General features: G+C 27.0%; 1 protein-coding gene across 2 annotated transcripts in view; it reads left to right on the top strand.

Annotated features, from left to right (window-relative positions):
- LOC127283904 (ARF GTPase-activating protein GIT1) overlaps window positions 1-22,223 on the top strand; it is a 121,966-nt gene that overhangs the window by 22,788 nt on the left and 76,955 nt on the right. For both annotated transcript variants that reach the window (XM_051309022.1, XM_051309021.1), the window contains exon 7: window positions 1,525-1,597. In XM_051309022.1, coding sequence (XP_051164979.1) covers window positions 1,525-1,597 — 73 coding nt within the window. The remainder of the gene's footprint in view (window positions 1-1,524; window positions 1,598-22,223) is intronic.

The raw sequence follows: 22,223 nt of genomic DNA, 5'->3' as shown, positions 1-22,223 counted from the left end.
TACATTTGCTCCAGTCTGTTCTTCTGAAAGATTGGAAGAATATTTCTCCTACTGCTGTAATAAATGTGAAAATATTGAAAATTGTTGCATTTAGACTTTTCAGATAAAGAATTGTAAAAGTTAAGGAAAAAAATCGTTTTTATATGAAAAATTTTATTTTTTGGGGTCAGACCATTATATTTCGACCAAAGTCGTTGCGGCCTAATTTTAAAAAAAAATTGATACTTGCAGTTTTAACCTGAAAATAATGTGCAATTTTTAATCGCCTATATCTCCTAAAATAGTTTCGGGACCAAAACGGAATTTATGGTGCGCGTAGATTTCGATCCGCTTTAGCTGCTGTGCAAGTGCCAATTTTTTTTATTTTTCTTTAACGGAGATATTCAGTTGCAAAGTTCGCAAAAATGCAGAAATTGCGAACTTTCAACTCAATATTTCTTTTATATTTAGTATGAAAATATAGAAAGTGCCAAGAAAATTTGAATGTCCTATCCATTTACTTCATATTAGGTAAGTTCAAATTTAATTTAATAATTCCACTTATTTGTAATTAACTGATAAAAATCGAAAAATTAGGTTATTTGACAGACTAACTTTAAAGACATATTTTATCCATTATTTTAATTTTTTCACTAATTTAATCATTAGAAAATAATAAATCAATTCATTCTAAACAAGAAACAATAATTCTTTTTACCTTTTTAACAATTATTATATGTTTTTTTATATATTTTATAATTGCTAAAAAAGTAACAGTTTTTCGGACCTTCTCCACTTTAAACTCATATTTTGAGAAAAATAAAGAAATTTTTGTAATAATTCTTTTTATTTCGTTCTCTGCATATCATAAAGAATCAGTACTGCAAGTATCAATTTTTTTTTAAATTAGGCCGCAACGACTTTGGTCGAAATATAATGGTCTGACCCTTTTGAAAAAATGAATGTGTTTGAAATTGACCGTTTTCTTTATGAGGAGTGAATGGTGGAAATAAATTTAATAGGCTCAATTACACAAAAATTTACATTATTTAACACAAGTCAAGAGAATGCTCAGAATGATAGAAAAATAAGGCACCAGGTTGATGGGATGTTCGACGGCTCTGTTAACCGAAGCAAATTCAATATTACGTGCTTTAAAATACATGGAAACAATTCACATAAATAAAGTAGTACTTTGCACAGACTCTTTGAGAACACTCGGTATATTAGAGAACCGGATGAGAAGTGTAACTGACTCATGCCCAAAAATCCATGAAATAATTGACCTGGTTATCAAATTAATTAATAGGGGCACAGAGATAAGATTCTTTTAGATTCCTTCCCACCCACAAATTCTGTCAAATATGTTGGTAGACCGATTGGCAAAATTGGATTTGTAAATTATCGACCCCGAAAACCCCCAAGTAGCAAGTTTTTGAAGCCTATGGAATGCCCTGATGTACTCTATTTAAATTTTTCTTTGAAAGTCTGACAGATTATTTTCCAAAAATTTTAAAATAATATGTAATTTTTTATATATTTCAGTTACCCAATCATTTGCTAGAAGAGTTAGCAATGGACGTTTATGATGAAGTCGATCGTAGAGAGACTGATTCAAGTAAGTAAACGTTTCTTTTAATTGAAAATTCAAAGTTCTTGTGGTCTTAAAGTACTATGTAATCATTATATTGTTATCACTAACCCAATTCCTAAAAATAATCATATGAACGATTTGACTACAATCTTGTCTCATTATTGCAAGAATTGTGAAAATTTTCCATGTTTCACTGTTTGCTACTGGAACTCATCGTTCTTAAACTTACGGCACTGACAGTTGCAGTAATGAACAACTTGCAGTAACGAGATACGACTGTATTATTTATACCTACATTAATTAAAAATTAGGTACCTGTAATTTATTTATTATTTACTTTCCTTTACTTATATAGCTCATTTCATTTAAATTATCATATTCAGCTTCCAGAAAAGTTGAGTTGGAAAATTTTGATTTTAAGGTTGAAACTAATTTTTTTATACAGTTTAACATGTTAAATTAACAAAATAAATAGTGGTCACAAAATTAAAGTCATTTATTTCTTATGGTAGAAGATTTTTTTGGCAGAAATCGTCATATCTTTTAAAAATTTTTATCTGTCAATTTTTGTTAAAATAATAATACTAAATATAATTTGATTTGACTGGTGATAAATATACTGAAGTTTTTGGGGTCGCTGAATCCGAATTTGAAGTCAGATTTAAAATATTCAAAATAGCCGATCCAAAATGGCGACCATGAAAATTTAGAAGTTGATTCGTTTCGCTTGAAACTTGTTACTTAGGGGTTTTCGGGGTCGGTAAATTCGATTTTGATGACAGATGAACCCAAAAATATTAAATACGATGAAATCAAATTTTTTTGAAAGCTCTGTTTGGAAAATTTATGTTCTTAAACATTATGAACATAAAACAAATAAACATCTATTCATTTCGCCGAAAGAATTAAGATAAAAATTTTTTGGGGGTTGGTTATAACCCCATTTTATGGAAAAAATTAGGGGGGAGGGTTGCGTGTACGGGTCATGTAGTACACGATTTATGCTATAATTTAAAACTTTTTTGAAGTTTTTACCACGTCAGGTCAAAGAGAAAAATCATATTAAACACACATAAAAACATGTTTCTTGGGGGTTTTTGCCCCCACTTTTTTCAAAATCCATGTATGCTAAGGAATTTTAATATCCGGGATCGTGTTCAGCGGCCAAAAATACATTAGAGACCATTCTGATATCAAGATAAAAGAAAAAAGTTTTATTTTGTAGGCCTCTGTGATTTATTACGTTTACTGAAGCCATATATACAAATTTGCATTACACTTATTACCATTACACTGTTGACATTTTTCTCGTTTTTCGCTTATAAAATGAAAACGGTTATACTTATATCGACGGGGTTGGTCTCATTCGAAAGAGAATCCAAAAATACATTAAATTCCATACCGATATAAAATTCAAAATATTTTCAAACCATTTTCAAGGCGTTACACTGTTGACAGAAATTCAATTACGAAAGTGTTTCGGCTTTTTCTGCCTCCATGACAAACGAGCAGATTTATACTTATATCGTTTTCGTTTTTTTCACACACTTCGTTGTTGTGTTCTGCTGCTTATGCGATGGTAAAGAAATTTTTTTGCTCATAAGGTAATTTAAATAGCAGGTAAAAGTAGGAAATTCTGACGGCAAAACGTAAAAATACAAAAGTGAGGGACACGTCATTTTCATTTTCTGGAAATTGGATAAAATAAAGTTTAATTACCAACACTTGATTTTCCTGAGATATAGAACTAATACTTCACGAAACATTTTTTTAATCTGGTTTAAACACTATATTTTCGATATTTCATTCATTTGAACATTGAAAATATCTCCGGGGACGCATTACACTTATGACATTTTGCCTGCTTTTTGTTCTGCCAATATTATGAAAATCACTTTTATGTCCTTGTAAGTAGAAAAATTATTAAAAATTATTGCTTTTTACTATATAAACAAATTAATTTCAACTAAGGTTATATCAAATAATTTTTTTGGCAAGGGACACGAATATGACAATTTAAATGAAATGAGCCATATATGAGTAAAAATTCCTCAAGTGTACCCGCCTAAAATTTTTTTCGTCCAAAAATTCTGCAACTCTACCAAATAGTAGTGTATGACATTTTACTACATTTATAACTGCTGTAAATTATTTTAGTGGTTTGGTTTCAAATGCATTTAACTAAACAATTTTTATTATTATTATATTAAAATGACATTTTCATTGTAACACTCTGTTACAAGAAGAAACTAAATATTTATTATTAATTATTATTAAAATTATATTTATATTTTTTTATGAGGCATTCTGTGAAAAAAGCCAACAACAAAAATTTTTTCAATGAAATATGTTAAAGTATACATAAAAACAAGTATATATGGAAGATTTTTAGGTCTGTGTAATAAGTGGTTGCCATGTTATCAGGGACTCAATTTTTTTGCTGCATAATCTTCAAATGGCAATAATATTTATGCGGATCAATGGATTTGAAAATTTCACCAACGTTTTTTGCAGATAATTTTCTAAACTTTCAAATGAAATATTTTTTTTCAAAAATGTTGTTTTGTCCAAAAAAGCAAAAAAATTTCTCTTCCTTCAATTTTTCTACACCTTTCCCCTCTTTAATTTTTTTCAAAATTACCATTATATATTCCCTTTTCCATAAGCTTTTCACACTCCAAATGTTATTTCAAGACAGCAAAATGCGTACGAGCTACAGATATCGTAGCTACTTTGTGAAAAACCGCACTTCATAAAAAAAAATATATAAAATGCTTTTTATGAAATGTCCGTGTCGTTAAATGCCGATAATGAATATCACATTTATAAAAAATAATTAAATAAATCAAACATATTTTACTTATTTTTATATGGCAGACTATTGTGACATTTGCTATTACATAGAAGTTTTCTTTTTTTACAGACACATATTTTTGTACTACATTAACCGTTATGTTTTCGTTGACATCAACCTTTTTTTATTACTAAAAGTTGATCCAGCTTCCATGATCTGTTCTGTTGATAAACTTTTTTTTTCGTATCTAAGATCTCGCATACAACATTTAAAGGATCAGTTGGTCCACGATCAACTTAGGGCACAGACAGCAAAACCCATTCTCCTATTTTAAATGTTGCAAGTTTTTCATTGACAGCAGAGAGCATTTTTTCTGCTGCAATTTGCATGTTCTTGCGAGAATTTGCTCTAGCCGTTAGAATATTTTCCTCTTGCTTACAAAAATTACAAAATTTTGCATTGGAATAGTTCGAAGATGAAATACAAGTCTCATGAAAATTATTTATTTTTAAAATTTATTATAATTTTTTAATTATAAAAAATTACATTCCTTTGATTTATATTTAAATGTTGGTTTTACAGATTAATTACGTTTTATTTACCATGCAAGGGTAGTTTTGAAAATATTTAAAGGAGGGAAAGGGGTGGAAACTACATTTTTGAAAAAATCAATAATCTCATTTGAAAGTTTAAGAAATTCTTTACAAAAAACGTTTATAAAATTTTTAAATTCATTGATCCGAATAAAAGTTACTGCTATTTGGAAATTATGCTGCAAAAAAATTGAGCCCTGGATAACATGGTAAGTACGCATTACACAGACCTAAAAACCTACCCTACTTGTTTTTATATGAGCCTCCGGAAAGTAAAACAACACATAAAATTTGTCTGTACTTTTGAGTTGAACTCTGGTAACCTAAAAATTGATATTAAAAAAAATAAATTTTATTTATTTCCAACCTAATTCCAATGACTTTGTAATAAATACAATTTATTTCTTGAAAATTGATTTTTTCTGTACTTGGGGAGCCAACTAAAAATTATTAAAAAATTTTATGTGTGGTTTTACTTTCCGGAGGCTCATATATAATACATTTCATTGGCAAAAAATTTTTTGTTTTGTTTTTTTTTACAGCGAAAGTAATGTAAAAATAGTATTTTTTCTTTCGCTTTCTTCATAAATGTTGATTATTTTTTATTAGAAATTTTATTTTTAGTTCCTTATCCTTGATAATAATTTCTTTGTACATGGTACTTCATTAGACTGACAGAACTGTCTATTCAGCTTAAAATGAATTCTTCAATTATATTCAAATTTTCCTTTTAATATTTTTCATAATAAAAATATCTTTCTTGCCAATAACAAAATCTAAATACATCTTCTTCGATAAATTCATTTCAAGAAACACAGGTGTCTGGAAAGAAAAAAAAGTTTGTCTACGATGCCTAAACAAATCATTGTTACCCACTGATTCGTTAACATCCCTTGAAATGAGAAAACTTAACTCGAAAATCTTAGCTGTTTATTTAGGAAAGAATCTTTCTATACTTTCATTTGTTTTATAATATTGTTACAAACTAGAAACTTTGCAGTAATAAATGTTTTTATTTTTTAATTACTTGACTAAAACAAGAAAATTAATATTTTACTAGCCTCATATCCTCTCTCGCTAACGCTCGCTCGGTGTAAATTTTAATTATTATTGTTTACTTATTTCAGTTCATTCATATGTATTTATTTTACTTCTTAAATTAATATTATATTAAATTTATTATTATTGTAGTAATATTCTTTTGTGTCAGGAAATAAAATAAGTAACACTGAGTGAATTTAAGATATAGATATAATTTATTAGTCGTAGCAATATACGTGTTATCAAATTAGCGGTAAGTTACAGACTCTTCCCCTTATCATATTTCGTGATGATCCCCCCCCTTTTATTAATCGACACTCATGCACAATAATCATTTTTATTTGGTACCTTTCAAAACTATACTACATTATCTTTAAATTTTATATTTTTAAGAAATCTTTAATACTTTGAAATTCAGCTAACGAATGCAACAATGATAGTCTTATGTGAACGTGAATTAGCGTTGTTTAATCTTTTTCCATATTATATTATTTTCGATAATGATTATTATTTAACTTATTTTCCTCTGCACTTTTCATTAATATTCAAATCAATATTTAACTCACAAACTATTATTTAACCCATAAAACAACTTCAACCCTTAAAACAATATTCAAACCTCTTTCTATCTATTTAAATACTTTTCCAAAAGCCAGCATCCTCTATTATCAAACAGTCAATATTTTTTTTCAATATCGAAATATATTCAATACCAATGTTATCCAATATCATATTTTATTATTCTCAAAATCCAAATATCTTTAATGCCTATCTTATCCAATACCAAAAAATTTTTCCAAAAACCAATTTCCACTGTGGTCAAATAATCAATATTTTTTTCCAATATCAAAATATATTAAATACTAATGTTATCCAATATCATTTTTATCCTTAAAATCATAATATTTTTAATGCCAAAATTATCCAATACCAAAAAATTTTTCCAAAAGCCAGCTTCCACTATTATCAAACAATCAATATTTTTGTTGAATTATCAAAATATATTCAATACTAATATTATCCAATATCTTTCTTTATCCTCAAAATCGTAATATCTTTAATGCTAATGTTATCCAATACCACAAAAAACTAAATGGATTGAAGTATTTTTTATATGAAACATTTAAGACAACCAATAGAAACAAATATCTTCTATACCAATATTATGCGATATCCATATTTTATGCATAAAAAAATTATGTAATAATCAATGTTTTATCTTCAAAATACATATATAATTATTAATACTATACAAAAATAGGAATGTATTTTTTGGGCTCAATACAAAAATGAAAAAGACAAATATAATATAAGAAGATTCAACACATGCAGTAAGTTATTGATCGACAAATTGCAGAAAAATATTATAAACTATATAATAATCAAGTTAAGTTACCTGAGACTATTAGAAGCTTTTTTTAGCGACATTACTACAATGTTGTTGCAACGGTAGACGGTTGCTCTATGTTTATCTTACATCAGCAGTAGCCGTTTCACTCCATTGAGGAGAAGTGTTATACCCCCACTCTTCCAACCCGGGCCTATGTTAAGTTCTCGCGTGAGGCAGATATTACGGTAGGCCTGAGTAGCGTCCTCGGGGATAGGTGTTGGTAAGTTAAGTATGGATACACCACTTCCACTCACGGGGATTAAACGGTTATCATCTATATCGCATATACAATAATAAAAAAAATTTCCCTCAACCCAAGGCTGTTTGGACGAATCGAGCGATCACGGATAGGGTCCTAAAAAGGGAAGTGGTATACCCTCACTCTATCGGCCTGTCCCGGGCTCAGACCTCGAGTTAGTCAATTACAGCGGGGGCCTGTGTGGCGTTCTCGGGCTTAATGACAATATTATTTTATGACGTTTAATGAGTTTTTCAAAAAAATTATAAAATTTTTAAATATAAACATTGTTTAATTTATTTTGACATAGGGAGCGTTCAAAAATTACGTAACATTTTTTGGGGGAGGGGGGGGGGGGGTCAAGCACTTTGTTACGGACAGCAGAAAAAGTAGCGCTAATGTATACAATAACGTGTTACATGGGGAGGGGGGGGGTCAAAATTAAAAAAAACGTTACGTAATTTGTGAACGCTCCCATATTCGTTTTCCTCCGAAGTTCACGATTACGAGCATATATTGCTCTAATAATAATAAATGTTAATATTGAAAAGTTTTATAATTTTAGTTCAATTCATTAAACCTATATGATATGTTTTAAACCGATTTAACCCAAAGGTGCTGGCACCAAAAATTTTCTTCTTGCTTTTTATTCTCCAGTACATAAATAACCACATGGTGATTGTTCGGGCCGGGCTGGTAAAGTGGGGGACACAACTTCGCCTTACAGGACAGTATTTAAAAGGTCATCGACCATCTTACGAACCCTCAACCGAAGGCTGTTTTAACAAAACAAATTCTAGGTAGAAACCCTCGAGAACTCTAATTATCAAAACAAAGAAATGTCCGAACAAAAAATTAAAAGTTCTCGAATTTAATCCATACTTTTCTAAAATGTTATTGTTGGTGAAAGTCTAAAAATCAATTATTATTGAATTTAATAAAACAGTTTTTGAATTACAACGTTTTTAATTTTTGACTTTTGAAAAAAAAAATTTTTTCAATGTACAATATTTATAAGTAGAATGCATAAAAGTTAACATATATATAATGATTTTTAAAGCTTTTTTGACGAGCTACACGCTGTTAATAAATTTTTTTTTAAATAACATTTGACCTTGAAATTCAAGGTCAAAATGTTAATTTACGTTTATCTCAAAATCGGATTTTTTAAAATTATTTTTAACTATCTCAATGGAAAGCTTGACTAATTTCCTACAAAACATGTAATTTTCAGAGTGGGATCTTTTAAAGTTTTTGAGATATTAATTAATTAATTAATGTTTATAACAAATCAAATATTTTACAAACGAATGAAGTTACCGTTATTCTGAAGTTAGTAATTGAAAGTTAACGTAATTCCGCATCCAACGAGCCCTATATGAAGTATTTTGGATAAGTTGATTGTTAATAAACAATTAGTTAACATTGCAATTGTTTATTAACAATCTACTTATCCAAAATACTTCATATAGGGCTCGTTGGATGCGGAATTACCTTAACTTTCAATTGGTAAGTTCAGAATTACCATAACTTTATTTGTTTGTAAAATATTTTATTTTTTACTAACAACAAGCATCCAAAAGCCCTATATGAAGTATTTTTGTTCAATTTTAGTTAAATAACAATAAAAAATGAAATATCTTACAAACAAATAAAGTTATCGTAAATCTAAACTAACCAATTGAAAGTTAAGCTAATTCCGCATCCAACGAGCCCTATATGAAGTATTTTGGATAAGTAGATTGTTAATAAACAATTACAATGTTAACTAATTGTTTATTAACAATCTACTTATCCAAAATACTTCATATAGGGCTCGTTGGATGCGGAATTACGTTAACTTTCAATTACTAACTTCAGAATTACGGTAACTTCATTCGTTTGTAAAATATTTGATTTGTTATAAACATTAATTAAATAATTAATATCTCAAAAACTTTAAAAGATCCCACTCTGAAAATTACATGTTTTGAAAAATTTTTTTTTTTCAAAAGTCAAAAATTAAAAACGTTGTAATTGTAAAACTGTTTTATTAAATTCAATAATAATTGATTTTTAGACTTTCACCAACAATAACAACATTTTAGAAAAGTATGGATTAATTTGAGAACTTTTAATTTTTTGTTCGGACATTTCATGAATTTTGCCTCATATATATAATCTAATACTAATGTGAAAATTCAAGTGCTAAGAAAATGTGAATGAATGACGGAAGAAAATAATGAAAATTCAAGATTTTTTTTGATATTCTATTTAAATATTAACATTATTAACCCAATCCTTTTGCTTAGAGCTTATTTTTGTATAATATGAATAGTTTTTAAGATATTTAAAGAAAAATTAATTCATACATTTTAGAAAATAAACAAATATTTGCAGTAATGAAAAAAGTAGCGTTCGTACAATTTCTGGCGATTGTGTTTCATATGCATCGTAGGCAAACTTTTTTTCGAGGCACCTGTGGAAAAACTTTTCTTTTAATAGCAAAACATTCGTATAATCGACACTTTTCAAACATAATAGTAAAAAAAAGAATGCATTGTCAAATATGTAGAAAATATTCTTGAAGTATTATTATTTCTTTCGACATTAAGAGTAATTATTTTTTATAAATTAATTAACGCCATTTTTATATTTAAATGATGTATCTTTTGATTATTACTAAGAAAGAACTTTTTAAAAAAACTTATTTTACTATTGATTGAAGTTTCCCTTCAGTGTACTTTTTAATGTTAATTCACTTGATCTTAATGATAGAACGTCCAAGCGCTCAGCCTGCCAAAAGTCTATAACGCTAATTTTAAGAATAAACAATCTGAATACGTTTAATTATATATTTTCAATATGTTTACGATAAATAATATAAAAAGTAAATGATAATACATAATAATACTAAATTTCAAAATATAAAAAAAATTTAAACGAAATTTGCCTTTAATCCCTTGACAGTCGATGGCCCAAATATGTCTAAAAAAAGTCGTGCCACCTTTGTGGTTTTGGACATATATGTCCACATTAGAAAAAAATACTAAACATAATTCGATTTGAGTGTCAATGGATACACTAAGGTTTTTGGGGTCGCTGAATCCGAATTTGAGGTCAGATTTAAAAAAATCAAAATAAACGACCCAATATGGCGGAAAAATTTAAAATTGATTTTGAATTTTTTAAATCTGACCTTAAATTTGGATTCAGCACCCCCAAAAACTTTTAATAGGATGATATCTTGTTTCATTACCATTCCAACCATATATTTAACTTTGTTTTTAAGTAAATTCATATTAATTTTATAACGGCTTAAAATAGAGGTTCCCAGAAGGCATAGTTGGCCTGCCGGCAGGTCCCTTGAACGTTCTATCATGAATCTGTAATTGAAAAATTTAGTAGAATTCCCAATTTTAATCTGAATAATCTGCATGACTTTTTCCTTGTGCTACACTAAAGGAGAGGTAAGTGTTTAAATATATGTTTTCACTCGAAAAATATTTGTTATTAATAAAGCTTAACTTTGTTGTTTTGTAATTCTACTAAATTACATTATATATTCCTTCTTTAATATATAATAATAATATATTAATTAACAATTAAAAACATAACACTATGTTACAAAAAAACGAATATGGGAAAGGTGTACCGTCGTGGAATCCCTACTATATTACTAGTTTACATTTAACCCTCATTTCTTATATAAAATGACCGCTAAATCCGAAAATGAGGTTCAAAATTAAGAAAGTAGTACACTTTTAAAATATCGTTTTTTTTATATTTTTCACTATGAAAAAAAATCGTTTTACTTAAATGTAAATATCTTCGGTTCCAGTGGACGAATTTTAATTTTTTTTCTAATTATAGGTAATTAATTTTCCAAACCGTCTATAGCATATTTTTCAATCTGACCATCGCCTTAAACGCTATTGATGAATATATCGAAAATTTTGCTTCAAATTTATAAAAATTTAGAAAAAAATTGGATTCTATTATTGATTGCGGTTAAATTAAATTTTTAATGACCCGATTCATGATTGGTAATTAAATGCTAATGTATTACAATAAAAATAAGAGGTCATTTAACAAAATCGGTTGAAAAATATAGATGTTATAAGCATTTTAGTAAAAAAAGCAGAAATTCAATTTTTCACATTTTTTTGAATAACCTGATTTTATTGAATATAGTAATGGCTTGAGACGGTTTTGCAAGGAATTACCCTACTTAGGGCTAAACTTGCCAGGGCCTTGACAATTTTCCTGAGAATTACCCTATACTTTGTGACAAAAATAAGCCGTTCAATTGACATTTCTGCCAAAAGCATAAAAATCATTGATTCAAAAATAAACGCTATAGATTTTTCAATATTTGATATAAACTCTATTATATTTTTATTTGAACGAATAATTTTCACGGATTTGACAAAAATTTTACAAAAGTAACATAATATTTTTATTGGTAAATAGTTTTTTTGTGATACGATAATAAAAATATTTGTATTTTTTAAGACAAAAATTTATTGCACAAAAATAAATGTTTTGTGAATTTTTTAATATATTATTAAAATATTATTAAGCATATTAATAAAATATTTAAAGTATTAAAATTAAATAAAAATGAGTCTTAATTGACATTTTTTTGGCTTCGTTCCTTTCGACCGCCATCCCAATCTTTAACGTTTGAAAGAACAGTCCCAATCGCTTCATTCACTTCCTTTTCTTCAATTTTTTTAATTATTTTTGTTTGAGTACTTTCGTATTACTATTTCTGTAAGTATATGTTATTTACGATTAGAAAATAAAGTTTTATTATTCTTTATTAAATATTTATTAAATAACATTAAAAATAAAACATTGGTTAAAAGTTTTCATCGAAAAATGAACAAAAAATTATATTTTAAAAAGCAGTGCTCAAAATAAATATCATATTTAGCAGTAATTTATAGAAAAGTGCATAGAATATAATGAAACACATGTTTTCTTACCAAGAATACAATTATGAAATTCGTAAGTCATTAAACGAAACTTGTCCCCAGATTTTTTTGAATTAGTGAACTTTAAAACCAAATTTTTTGACAGGAACTTTTTTAATACGTTTGTTACACTTTTAGATATTGATTCAGAAGTATCTATTAAAGATTCTGAATAATTCAACTGAAAATGAACAAGTTTTTATAAGTGTTATGTAATTTAAAAATTACATTTAAATTAAAATATTATTTGGTAAATTGTTAACTTACGCAATCCAGCTTAAATTGTTTATTACTTTTTAATTTTTCATTGAAAGCATTAAATTCGTCAATTTCTGTCAATGGGACATTTAGTTCATTTTCGATTATAAATCCAAATTTAATTCTGCTCCATTTTTGGACATGAATCCCAGTAATAAATTTTCAAGGCGTTCTAATCGACGTCTCAAATCAGCATTTTCAACTTTAAGATCTTTTAATTCTTCTAATATTAATCGAGTATCTAGAAGGGTAAAATAAAAGTTACACAAAATAATAATTAATAGGTAATTTATATACATATAGTTAAACATTAATTAAATTACTAAACATAGTAATTCCAAGAACTTACCATCAGAAACATATTTGTATTTGTCCTGCAGATCCCTTTTTGCCTTAACTGACTTTTTATTTGCTCCGTGTGACTTTTGTACTTTTAACTCAGTCGAAATTTCATTAACTTGGTTTTCAAGATTCACATTTTTAATAATATTATCTTGCTGAATTTGATTAACAGAAGAAAGTGTACTGTCGACATGTATTTGAACATATTCTTCTGGAGGTGTATTATTGTTTAAGAAATTAGGAATAAGTTCAAAATTAGCATTTTCTGAAACATTTTATATTAAAAAATTATTTTGTATATTTTATTTATAATATATTATCAAAAATTTTACCAATTAACCCTACCAATTAATTTTTAATACAAGTCATTATCATCAGATTGAATAACATGAGGTGGAATATGATTTTCCAAATCAATTATATTTCTTTGTAAAATAAATTCTGTATGACGTTTAGCTGTTTCAATTGCGTTACTTCTGTTTTCTAGTAAAGATTTATCTGGTGCAGTTGTATAAGAAGATTTTGGAATATGATTTTCAAATTCAATTATATTTCTTTGTAAAGTAAATTCTGTATGACCTTCAGCTGTTTTAATTGCGTTACTTCTGTTTTTTAGTAAAGATTTATCTGGTGCACTTGTATAAGAAGAAGATTTTTTGATGGTAGTTTGATTTTTCTTGATACTCTCATTTTCGACTAAAACATATAAACTTTTAAAATTTTGTTCATAAAAAATTATGTTAATTTTTGTATTTTATATTTAATTTGTATTTTATTTAAAAAAATTTTAAAGTACTTAAGTGGATTTAATTTAATTAATTTTAGTGTTCTAATTATAAAAAATATTAATTTTTTTCCGAAATTGGAAAACTCTGAATATATAAAAAACTTAAAACTGACAATGTGAGTCCTTCTTATGTAGATGCATAAAAATATAATTTGATCATAATTTTGAATGTAAATAATTTAGAAAAAAGTGAATAAGATTTACAATTTGTATTATCTGTATTAATTTTAGATGACTGTGGGTTTTTTGAATTCTCAGAAGAAGTTAAACTATTTAATGTGTTCTTTCTTTGCCTTTTACGTGAATTTGTATTGCGCTTCTTTTTTTTCGATGAATTTCGTTTCTTTTTATTTTTTGATCCTATTTTTTTTAGAATTATTTTGCTGATCACTGGTGTCAATAGTACTGGATTCGTTTGAACTGGAATTAATAGGAATTACATTCATAACATTTTGTAAAGAAGACATCGGATTTTGTCTAAATTTTTTTTCTATTATTTTCGCCTTCTCTTCAGCCGTATAATCTGAATCTTCAGTATAAATATAATTTTTTCGACGAGACCTCGGTTTCAGTAACTGCTGTTTTTCTTTTGCTTCTTGAACATTTTCTGTAAAAAATGCATAGAAATTATAGTTAAGAGTAATTTTAAATATTATTAAGTATATATGAGCCAAAAGTTTTGAACCTTCATATGAACGAAATTTTTTTTTGCAACTTCTTTAAGTACGAATTTTATTACAAAATATTGTTAAAAATATCTAAAAAGAAGTTATTAATTGAATAATTGTTTAATTTACTGTTTTATTTTACATGGTCATCATAGTTTTTAATAATTTATAGTTTGAAAAAAATATTTCGTTCATATGAACGTTCAGAACATTCGGCTCATAAGTATATAAATTTTAATCATCACATGATTGATTAACTTAAACGAAAAATAAAATAAAATTAATTAGCTAAATATGCATGCTTAAAATATTATTATTTATTTGAAAACTTACTAGCCTGCCCCTTCAGAAAAACTTGATACGAAGGCCATCCAGAAACTGGTAAATAATTAACAGGAGCTTTTTTCTCAATTAAATTATTTAATATCTTAAATTTATCGACATCATATGGTGGGGGCATGAATTTTGACACTAAAACACCAATATCTGAATCAAAATATATCCAATCTTTAGGAACGAAGTCACTTGTTCCATCTTCAAATTCCACAATTTGAGAATCATTTATATTGACTTTATCTGTAATTGAAAAAGCAGAAGAAAAATTTCTTTTTAAATTTAAATATTTAAAAACAATTAACTAATTTTTCCATATTATAAAAAGATTGCACACATTACCGCTATTTTTTCTGCAGACCATATAAAATAGTTTAATCCCCCCTTTCCCCCCTTAATACAAGTTGTGTAAGTTCTCCAACGATATTAAAAAGCTATTTGTCATTTTCTACCAATAATGTTTATCAGTTTATTTACTTGATTCTAAAAAAATATCCAATATCTGTAAAGCTATATTAAAATTTCTAGTATATTTAGTATTTTCTGCGACAAAAATGATTGCCCTAACCTATAAATATTCTATTAAAATAACACCAACGCTAATAAAATTATATTTAAAAAAAGCTTAATCAAGTAATATTGAAAAAAATTATAAATTACTTAATTACCTTCTGCCATTGCTGATACCCAATTTTTGAGAAACGATTTTCTCAAAACACTTTCTTCACTTATTGACACTGAAATGAATAGAAATGAAGTTCACCGATGCCGGCATGCCGCATGGATCTTAATCGCCATTTTAAAAATACTGCGCACATTTGAGATGACGCAACAGTTCTATAGCGCGAATTTTGAAAATCTTGAAATACAAAAGTCTTAATATTTACTTCACATCAATATCCACTTTAAAAAAAACCAATAAAAATAAAGATAAAAAATTTGAACCTGTATTAATTAAAATAAAATAAAAATGAAAGTTTTTATAAAAAAAGCATGTTAATTTGAAATATTTCTGTGTGTCATAATATAATAATTTAATAATATAATAACAATAATAATCATTATAGTAATAAAAAATGTTTTTTTTATTTTGTGTTTAATATTTTTCAATGAGTGAAATTCTCGTTTATAATGTAAACTACAAAAATTATTTAATTAATTCATTTTAATTTATATGTAGGCCTATTGGTGTAGAAGTGGAATTACAAATTCTTTTTTTCGGTCATTCTCTCGGAAGTTAATAGAAATTTTTAGTAATTTACATTCAATGTTTTCTACATCAAATATTTTTTGAATCCCTGATTTTTCTGATTTTATTTGCCACATTTTTAAATGTTAGGAGTCGCAAGGATAAGTGAAAATCGAATTCGCTTTTTCTAAAATTTCACCTTTTATTTTGAATTGACCACGTTGATCTCTACTAATTGAATTTACGTGAAAAACAGTATTATCTTTAAGTAAAAGTGTATTATTGGGTTCATAAGTTTTAATAGTGGATTGTTTGAACTTAATTTCCGTTATTCTGCCATTTTTTTCATTTAAAATTTCAACTCTAGCCGGTAATTTGACCTTTTCTTTTTGAACAAATTTTAATTTGTGAAGACGTCGACACACTTGAGCTAACGGTTTATTTGGCGTCCGAACGTACTTCTTTAATTTTCCTAAAAAGCTTTCAAATCGAAAGGCAGTGTAATTACTAATGTCACATTTCATATTTTTTGGGTCATCTGCTAAGTGAATTAAATGGTAACAATTCAAGACTTGTGATAATAATCCATACAACTGTCTCATGGCAACGAAAAAAGCTTTTAGATATTGTTTAGCGTGTTCTCCAAATCGATTGTAAAGCTTATTGCTACTTAAAATCCGGCATGCAGTATGAAATAATAAAAAATGATCATATAAGGGTTTTTTAAGCAATTTAAAAAGAACTATTGGACCACAATACCAAAGGAAAAATCGAAATTGGGTTGCTTTCCATTTGAGCACAGATTTAATAGGTCCTGTTTTACGTTGGAATTCACACGGAATTTGATTTTTTATTAATTTCATTCTCCTAGAAAGTTCTAAACGATCTCGTCTTGATAATTTATTATTACTTTTTTCAACCCAATATAAAAGTAATTTCTTCATGACACCTAAGCAGCATAGATGCATGAAATCAAGTACAAAAATAAATATAATATTTAAGAACGGAAAAATTCTAAGTAAAGGCGTTACTCCCTTATGATGAGAATTTTGCCTTTGAAACCTGAAAGATGCATCTGTTCTTTCTTCATCATCAACAGATGGAAAGACAGTAGTAGAATTTCTACTAAAACCTTGTACAGTGCATCGTTCACAAGCATTTTAACCTTTATGGCCTATTGTTTTTTTCAAAAATGCACGTGCCGGCGTGTCGCAAATAAAGCACATTATTTTTATGCTAAACTGAGTACCAGAAATATTAATGCCATTATTTTGTAAAAGATTTACTTCATCAATAAATTTTTGTAAATATGCATCAACATCTTTCGGCTTAGATTCACCGCAATAAATAGCTACGGCAAAAGGTTCATAGCAGGCTGGAGAAAAATGAACCTTACATAATATTGGCCAAAGTTCCTGACTTCCCGATTTGACTAATGGTAATCCATCACAAGAAATTTTTAATTCTATACAATCATTTTCATGGATGTTAATATTTATACACTCATGAAGACCTTGACTGATTCCAAAATATACAAATTCTTCCATTGATCCATTGTTGTCTTCAATTGGAAATATTTCATAATTTGCATTTGAGGTCCCTAAAAATGTTTTAGCGGTTTTGGGGAGATTTGGAAATACTCTTCTTCTAAAAATGTTCAGAAGTTTATCAACATTATCATGAGGTATTTGACATTCGAGCGCCCAGTTTCGTAACTCTGCTATTTCTGGTATACCATAATCTATAATGTATACATCTGCTTCATCATTCAAAACATTTATTTCTGCTTCTAAATCTTCTTCGTTTTCTTCACTCATTTCCGATTCACTTTCTTCGTTGGCATCATCTTCCTCCAGTTCTGATTCGGTATCTGTGCTTTCACTTACAAAATTTTCCCTATTTATCTTAAACTCAGCTTCCGGTATAAATTCTAAAAAATTTAATTGAATTCTATACAAAAGTAATATTTTCAAGTTTAAAAATGTTTCAATCCTCGGAATAATCTAAAATTAGGAAGTAGTTTTGAACAGCAAATTAAAATTAATATCATATAATATTAATTATATATTATTATTATTATATATTAATTATATATTATTATTATTATATATTAATTATATATTATTATTATTATATATTAATTATATATTATTATTATTATATATTAATTATATATTACATTTTAATACTCTTAGATTAAAATTGTTAAATTAAAATTTGTGTTTAAACATTTTTATAAAATTAACCGTGAAATTCATAGATATTATTATTAAATAACTATTATTTAATAATAAATTTATCGTGAAAATTTAATTTTTATTTTAGATTTATTTAGTGTTAAAAATAACTTTCTATTTTGAGGTTATATTAAAGGATCGAATACATTAATTATATTTATTAATGTATGATATTTAAATATTAAAATTTATTTACGCTATTAAAAATAGAAAAATTATTTGCCTAATCTAACTTTCAATATAAATTTACCTTCTGCAGATGAGATATTATTTTCTTGAACATGTTCGTTTCCATCACTTACATCAACAGACGAATTGTTATTACCTTCAACATTATTTTCACTACTCTCATTTAGAAACATTTTCTTTTTTTCTCGATGTTTTTTGCGTCTTAAATCTGCTAGATCCTTTTCGTGTTTTCTTTTTCTATCCATTTTTTTAATAATTGAAACTTGAACAATTTAAAAGGTTGGAATAGCTGTATCAGTGAATGACATTTTATTTTATGGTTATGTTATCAGTAAACCATGGCCACGAAGTAAGAATAAGGAGTCTTCACTCCATGCGTGGATTGGAGGAAAAATGTTCCCAAATCTGGTAAAAGCATTCCGGAAAATTAGAATAGTCGGAGGTGGCGTTCGTAACTGGAAAAACCTTAAACTATTGATTTCCCTAATGAAAGTCGTCTGCTATTTTTGAAAAGTATATTATAAAATCACATAATTCCATATTTTTGAAAAATTAAGTAATGGAATAAATAGTAAATGTTAAATATGAAATATTATTTGTATTTAAAAAGTCATTTACAAATTAATTAATTTTATTAATTTTAATGAAGTTCTTAAGAATTCCTCTTCGACTACTTTGTTACAATATTTGGAGTATTCATTTGTTTTAAAGTTACACTTTGATTTTTTTTGATAAAATTCTTGTTTGAAGCTTGTTTATTAGTCGAATTTGTGCCATTATTTTAAAATCATTAAGTTTTAATCCTATATTTACATTTTTTGTCGGACTAGTATTAATTTCCAAACGAGGATATATTAATAGAGAAGAGGAGGAATAAACCTGCTGGTAGTCTCTTTGTTTTAGTATATCGTTATATCTTTCAATCCATTTTAATTTATTTTTTTGCAATGTTGACAAGTCCAGGGATTCCCATTCCTCCTCTAACCCCATTTCAACAAAAAAGAACTTAACATGAGAGGCCCAATTAACATTTATTTGGATAACATCAAATGTGCGCAGAGTACATCATCACATTCAATGCTAAATTGTAAAATATCCTACTAATCGATGACAATGAGTCTATTTGTGATTTATATATTAATGACAATGTTGAGTTTATTGCTATTTTACTTTTTTTAAATATTTGTTTCTTGGCATTTGTGAACAGAGTCGGGTTACCAAACGAGATACCCAAATAAACATTCTTTTACAATTTCTATTTTATCTCCGCCATAACTAAAGCATATATTTTAATTAATTTTTTTTCCTTATAACCTTCTCCTCCTCTCTTAAATTCGATAATTTTTGTTTTTGTATTATTTACTTCTAAGTTATTAATTTTATAGTATTCGTACTAGATTTTAAGAATTTTTTCCATATCAGTCACTGAATCCGAGAGGATGACAAGGTCATCTGCATATGCTAGAATTAAGATTTCAGATTCTTTTACTTATTCTTTTACTTCTTAGATATTTTTCTAAACCTGCTATGAATAAAGTAAAAAGGGCGGGGGCTAAGAAAATCTCCCTGTAACACTCCTTTTGTGATCTTTATGTTCCCAAATGTGCCTCTTGAACTCTTCACTTTCAAATTTATATTATTATAAAAATGTTATAATTCACGGAGGAGAAGGCGCTTTTAAAGTCGACAAATAAAGCGAATAATTTATTTTTTGGCAAACTCAGCCTGTATTGAATCATAGATAGGCCAGTCAATAAAGACAAAAAGTGCCATTAAATGTAGACAGGCAACTCTAACCGGAATTTGGTAGTTTGGGGGGGTAGTATAAAGGCCCCACAGTTTGCTCTCGATTTCCGGTTGCAGAAGTTGTTGTAAACAATGGTTGAAGTTGGTGAAATGTGGTTTTTGCGTGCTCGTTACTTTCCTCTACATTTTAGAGGAAAAAGTTGTTATTAGAAAAAAAAGGTATTAAAAATACCTACAAAATGGTGGGTCGAAAGTTAAAATCGGATTATTTGTTTAAAAGTTATTGAATTTAAACCATTAAAAATGGTACTTTTTTAATTGTTTAATAACTTTGTTAATAATAATCCGATTGAAGTGAAACTTTCTGAAAATGTGCCCCTCATGATACTGAACAAAATGAAAAAACTTCAAGTTTAAACGGATGAATAGTTTATAAATTATTCCATTTGTTAATTAAAAACATGTTGTTTTTCAACCTAATTTCTACAGAACGATATGGAGCGAATTCAATTTTTTTTCTTTCATTTTACTCTTGAAGAGTGATACTATCATGTACATAAAAGAAAGAATTGAAATTCATTAATTAATTGCATAATTATGGATAAAGAAAAAAGGGTACGTTTTTTCGTTATAAACAATTGAAATTACTCGACCAGTTTTTACTCTATCGAATTCTAATAAACGCCATTGAATTTCTTTTTTCTTTACAAAACTTTTTAAAAAAAGAAAAACAATCTAGGTCAAAGGGGGGGGGGAGATCATTTTTTTTTTTCAAAAAAATCCTAACACTATAATTATTAATATTTTTCATTCAAATTTACAGTACTTGTAGTTTAATATGTGTACTGTTAAATAAAAAATTGTAAACATTGAAAAAAATTTTTTTATTATTAATAATGACTGTTAAAGAGAGCTCAACATTTTACCTTGCTCCGGAAGGCGGAGTGGGGGAACTCGGTGGCGCGTGGCAAACGCCGCCACAAAATCAAACTCAGCCGATCAAAATTACAAAATTTGTTATAACTCGGTTAATTATTAACCGATTTTAATCTTTCTTTTTTTGAATTCATGTTATTTTTTCTCCTCTTTTCAAAAATAAATTTACATTATTAATAAAAATTTTTTTTTGCTAATATTTAAACATTTTTTTTTTAATAACAATTTTTTTTCACTAATTCAAGTTTTTTTAAAATTTTTTTTTAACTGCATATAATGACAGGTATTTTAGTCTCTTTTTATGTTTAACGTTTTTTAAAATTATTTATACACATTCGTGTAGCACTATGTCATTTTTTTCATAATTTAAAAAATTTTGATTTATATTACTTTTTAAATAATGTAATGATGTTTTAATGTATATAACAAAAATTAATGTATTTTAATAATAATTTATATAATTTAACAGCAAATTTTTGTTATATATTTTTTTATTTATTGCTGTCTTCACGTGACCACGAGGTCACGAAAAATTTTGGGTCCGACATTAAAAAACGTTAAACATAAAAAGAGACTAAAATACCTGTCATTATATGCAGTTAAAAAAAAATTTTAAAAAACTTGAATTAGTGAAAAAAAATTGTTATTAAAAAAAAAATGTTTAAATATTAGCAAAAAAAAATTTTTATTAATAATGTAAATTTATTTTTGAAAAGAGGAGAAAAAATAACATGAATTCAAAAAAAGAAAGATTAAAATCGGTTAATAATTAACCGAGTTATAACAAATTTTGTAATTTTGATCGGCTGAGTTTGATTTTGTGGCGGCGTTTGCCACGCGCCACCGAGTTCCCCCACTCCGCCTTCCGGAGCAAGGTAAAATGTTGAGCTCTCTTTAACAGTCATTATTAATAATAAAAAAATTTTTTTCAATGTTTACAATTTTTTATTT

This window comes from Leptopilina boulardi, unplaced genomic scaffold (assembly GCF_019393585.1).
Source record: "Leptopilina boulardi isolate dan_hultmark-lab unplaced genomic scaffold, ZJU_Lbou_2.1 LbouV2_315, whole genome shotgun sequence".
Classification (NCBI taxonomy): Eukaryota; Metazoa; Arthropoda; class Insecta; order Hymenoptera; family Figitidae; genus Leptopilina; species Leptopilina boulardi.
Note: the sequence above shows the minus strand (reverse complement) of the source record. Positions and strands in the feature narration are given on the sequence as shown.